Source organism: Astyanax mexicanus, chromosome 14, assembly GCF_023375975.1.
Source record: "Astyanax mexicanus isolate ESR-SI-001 chromosome 14, AstMex3_surface, whole genome shotgun sequence".
Taxonomy (NCBI): domain Eukaryota; kingdom Metazoa; phylum Chordata; class Actinopteri; order Characiformes; family Acestrorhamphidae; genus Astyanax; species Astyanax mexicanus.
This window is the reverse complement of record NC_064421.1, coordinates 20,499,693-20,504,845: the sequence shown is the minus strand read 5'-3', so window position 1 is coordinate 20,504,845 and position 5,153 is coordinate 20,499,693. Positions and strand designations below refer to the sequence as shown.

General features: G+C 35.3%; 1 protein-coding gene across 1 annotated transcript; it reads right to left on the bottom strand.

Annotated features, from left to right (window-relative positions):
* Window positions 1–737: 737 nt before the first annotated feature.
* On the bottom strand, window positions 738–4,783 carry LOC103047401 (cytochrome c oxidase subunit 7A2, mitochondrial). Its single transcript, XM_007253823.4, has 4 exons — window positions 4,644–4,783; window positions 2,714–2,803; window positions 1,408–1,492; window positions 738–928 (listed from the first exon to the last, which is right to left on the bottom strand). Exons 1-4 carry the CDS (start codon window positions 4,659–4,661, stop codon window positions 870–872), a joined length of 252 nt encoding a protein of 83 aa, XP_007253885.2. The 5' UTR covers window positions 4,662–4,783; the 3' UTR covers window positions 738–869.
* Between the last annotated feature and the right edge of the window lie 370 nt (window positions 4,784–5,153).

Genomic DNA, 5,153 nt, shown 5'->3' with positions numbered 1-5,153 from the left:
TCAGGCTGTCACCAGCAGCATAAATTGTATTCAAGTATTATAAAAAATATATAATTTTTAATAATTAATAACTAGTTTTCTTGTGTAATTTTGCCTGTACAAATGGAGTGCAGCTTTAACTCAATCAATGCAACTTTACACAACTTCTTTAATTAAAGATAAATGTCAGTTACATACTGATTATTTCGTTTAAAATCAACTGCATTGGTGCAAAGAAGCAAAGCCAACCATCAGAGCCAAATTCCTGTTCAAATACTGTTCAGCCCATCTTTCAGGCCCAGCAAAATACATTTGTTAGCCTTTAAGGCCCCCTAGAGGACACATAGAATAAGTGCCTTTTCCCCTCCATGTGTGACTTATATTACATCTCATGATAAAAAGTATAGTTTTCATGCAAAAACCTATCAATTATTTGCCAAAACATGAATCTGATTGTTCTTTACAGTTTACTGTTTTTAAGACATCATGATAAACATACCAATAGAAATGCTACAAAATACTTTGAGATAAGGTTTGAGTGAAAGCAAAAAGTGATTTTACAAACAGGTGCAAATTGAGTTAGAAACATCGTATGCAGTTTAACATTCCTCAATCACTATATTCCTTTGACAGCCTGCTGCTGTCTTCTGTGCATTTTTTGTTTTTTTGAAGTGCAGTCCCACAATTGGCCACTAGCTCTATTAAAGGATCTGAAAACTAGACCACCATAAACAATGCACAAAAAAGTCAAGACAAACTTCAGATAAATTGGACACTTTATTACATATGAGTGATCCACAGATCAATCAATAAATATTGATCCCATGTATGCAAAAAGGCAATGTTCACAAGTGAATAAGGGAATTCTGACACATGGAAAAAAGAGCATTTTATTCCTTCTTCTTAGGCATGGCTGCTCCAAGCAATTCGTATATCACAAATCCACTTCCTGTAACAGAAAAACGAGGTCACTTAAATGTACACAAATAATGAAAGTGGTTTTAAAACACGTATGTGTGTTTATCGCCAGGGAAATACATATATTTCCAGAAATACTAAAAACACAAATTTGGTAGAAAACAAATGAAAACAAAACAGAAAAGTAAAATGAAGAGACATTTTAAAGAAAGTGGTTTATAAATATTTTAAGCATTTTATTGCAATTAAGTTCCACATGAATCTGTGAAACTGTGAATCTGTGGTATGTTGTGTGAACACTTAAATTGTATTTTTATTTGTGTAGGGTTAAAAAAAAAACAAGCAGGAATTAACCTACATATAGAGCAAGTAGGAACCAAGCATCACTTTATAATCTTATTTTAGCGCGGACTGAAAATCTCCGAAAGATAACTTGTAGACAATTTGTAGACAAATTGTACAACACAGATTACATGCAATATTAATAAATAAGTTAAATAAGCAACTCACCAAAGACTGTGAGGGCCATTGTCGCCCTATACAAGAGAGCATCTTTAGCACCCCCTTTCAAGTGAACAGGCAATCCATTGTCCTCCTAGAAAATTAAAGAGTTTTTATTCTCATACCTCATCTCAATCCTAAAGTACTAAACATTGTCCTCTGTGTACAGACACACACACAGACACACAGACAATGTTTAACTGTTAATGGCGGGAAAAGTAAAATCTGTCATTATTGCATAACAAACAACTACAAAATCCTTTAGACAGTAGTGTTTTAAACTTTATTTATTCATATTTATTGATTAAGCAGTCCAGGATTATAAATTCTGATTCATATTTAATTTTAACTTAAACTGCTTAGCAAAGGAAAAAAACTGACAGCCACCTTATTTATGCTCTGCCCCAACAGAAGCAAAATGTGACAGCATCTACTGCAGTGAAGGAGCAGTAAGTGAAGCATCTACCAGATTGTTTGATTTGCTTCACACCATCACATGCAATTAGTAAACCCAGCCCACTCTATAAGTGAAACACATACAAGCACATTTCAGCACTATACACTTATCTGGGTTTCTAAAAATAAGGAGAAGAAAAAACAAAAGTTGAGACACTTGCAACAAAGTACTTTAACATCTACATTTTAAAAACATCACCCTTATTAACATTTTCATGTAGTCACGTTTTTTTCCCCCATTTTCGGAGCAATTAGTAAAGAAAACCGCAGGTGGTCTCAATCTGGACTAGAGTGGTTTGTTTCAGTTTAAGTCTAAAAACATCTAAAAGATTATACCTAGCCCAGTTCTCTCCCCTATAACAGAACACAATGCTGAGCTGTACAATGGTGCTGCAATTAGAAAAAACAATGGGGTAGGTTTCTGATAGAAAGAAACCTAGGTTGAATGTGAAATTATTTTACTGGAAAGAAAACTGACTTACTGGCACGCATATTTATTTTAAATATTTACCAATGTAGCTTTAACATTATATATAAAGTTATAACATTATATAAAGCACATCCGGACCAGTGCAACTTGTTTTTGATACTTCATTCAGTCTGGAATTGTGTACATGTTTCCACAAGCAATCGGGAATAAGAACAAGCTGGGCAACATTTGCCTCACTGTAGAGACAAATTAACCTCCTTGTACGAATTGTATTAAACATCCTTAAATACAAAAGCCGAAGAAAGTTTTGTTGAGAAATGTCCATGTAGTCTCATATTTCAGTCTGATCAACAGATGTCTGATATTATTGTGCCTTCATAGTGCAAGATTTACTAGTAAGTCAGAAGATGATCAACCAGAAACACTCACCTGAAACATCTTCTGATTGGCTGGTACTTTGTTTTCAACCTGCCTGCGAACACTGCTGGAGAATGTTCTACTGAACACCTGCCTCAAAGCCTGATAACCAAAGAAACAAATAGATTAGTATGCAATGAAGTTTTATCGATCTCAATTTCTGAAAATGTACACATGTCCACGCCATATTTAGTCAGATTACATGGCAGACTGTAACATTATAAAGACACTTCATGACAACTAAAATTAGGCAATAGGTTCTTGCTTATCGGCTACAATCGGGCTCATATTCTATTGGAAATATTTTTCAGAGAAACTAAGCAAACTATGGGTGTGCATTTGCATATCTTTATCAACAATGGGAGCAGCTTAAAGTAGCTTTTGTTAGAAGGAGAGTCCTCAAACATGTGGATGTATGGTGTTACATAAGACTGGCCCTAGAGCACTAGATCATGTTAATAAATAAAACTGTTCTGAATGTTAAATTCACTAATCAACTAATCAATACATTGAGATTGATTAATGTAGACACTTTCTGCATTGAATCAAAACACCACTGGATCACACTAAATCTAATTAAATTCATATTTCTTTACACCCCAATGCAAACGAAATTTAATTTCTTACACTGAAACGGCTTGGTGCCAGTCACAGAAAGAAAACAAGATTAAGACAGAAGGGAAATATACAGGATTAAGAGGACTAGATACAATGAACAATGAAAATGTATCTAGAGAAAATAAGATAAGCAGACAGCAATTATACCTACAGTATCAATTAATGTTTTTCTTCCCTTACTAAATTATTTTCTACATTGTAGATTAAAAAATTAACAATTACGACACACGTAGAAATGAGTAGTTAAAAAAAAATCCCCCTGACCTAAACCCAACTGACATGGGCGATTTGGGATGAGCTGGAGCAGGTGACTCTACCCCATGAAGACACCGAGATTAAAATTCCAAGAGTGTGCAGATCTGTCATATAAGCTAAATGTGGCTACTTAGAAGAATCTAAAATAAACGTATAATGGTTTAACACATTTTGTTTACAAAATAATACAGCATGTGTTCCTGTATAGCTTTAATATAGTCTTCAATCTTAAATGTATAATGTAAAAAAAAACATACAGAGAAACTTTTGACTGGTACTGTAGATTAATCTATATAAAAACATAGAACACTGAATTGATAGGCAACGTTGCAATGTGGCTAGAGATCCTAGTAGATCCCAGTACCAACTTAAAAAGAAACATCTAAGACTAGCTAAATGACATATGAGGTAGGTTAGCTTACTAGCTAATGAAGGGAAATGGTCAAGGTGATTTGTTTTCATTCAACAACACAGTCCATTCTGGGTGTTTCAATTTGTCGCTGGGACAAAACAGGCGTCCCTCAGCAGTTTAACACTAATGTCAAACGTATTCACATATTAAAAATAAGTCTGGCTTTAACTTAACAATACTAAATTTGCTGTGGACGAATGTTAGCTAGCTACCTAGCCTAGCGTTAACGTACCCACTACACTAGCTAGATAAGCTTACAGATAACATTGGCCTGGAAGTGAAGCTAAGCAGCTTAAGCACCTTACAAAAAATAAGCAGGATATCCTAGATTTCGATTTACTTTAAACCAAGATAAGCAGACTAAGGAAGCGGTCGAGTGGTGAAAGTTGGCTAATGCTAAGCTACGTAGCCCCACAAACAGCTAAATGTCACTAACAGTACAGGTGAATGTGTTAGCTGTTAGCTTAGCTTAGCTCAGCTTAGCTTAGCTAAGCCTAGCTAGGTCAGTAGAACAGCTAGCGTTAGCCTAGCTGTACAGAGGTCGAGCTGGAGTTCTCAACGGGTTTATCTTCTCTAATCTTTATAAAGCCGGTTATTTATCAGCCACACTAGCTAATGAAGCTCGGATTCACCACCCTGAACACTGGCGGTACTCACCATGATGTGCCTAGACATGATGAACAGCTGAAACTACACTCAGACCAGCAGCACAAGGACACTCCAGCTCCGGCTTCCTGATCCACTCAGATCTTCACTCAGTTATACCGTTCCGGTTCATTTGCCCAGTCTCTGAGTGGAGGTGCCTCCACCTACAGGAGCACAGCAGCTTCACACCAAAATGTCATGTCTAGAATTGAATATATCTGAAATATTGTAAAACGTTATTGGTAAACCACATTTTTAAGAACAGACATTTTCTCATATACATAATATATTTAGGACCAGAACATAGATAGATTATAAATGTAACTGTACTTGTGGAAAGTAGAATAAAGTTTTTATTTTAAAAGCAAAGAAAAAACACCTAAATTTGTCTGGTTTTAGGCAGTAAAGGTGCTGACATTACTGCTACTGTGTGCTGACTGGTTGAAAACCGGCGTTCAAAAGATTTTAAAAATATGTCTGCGATTCTGAAACATTTGATATAGTTGTATGTTAAGGAAATTA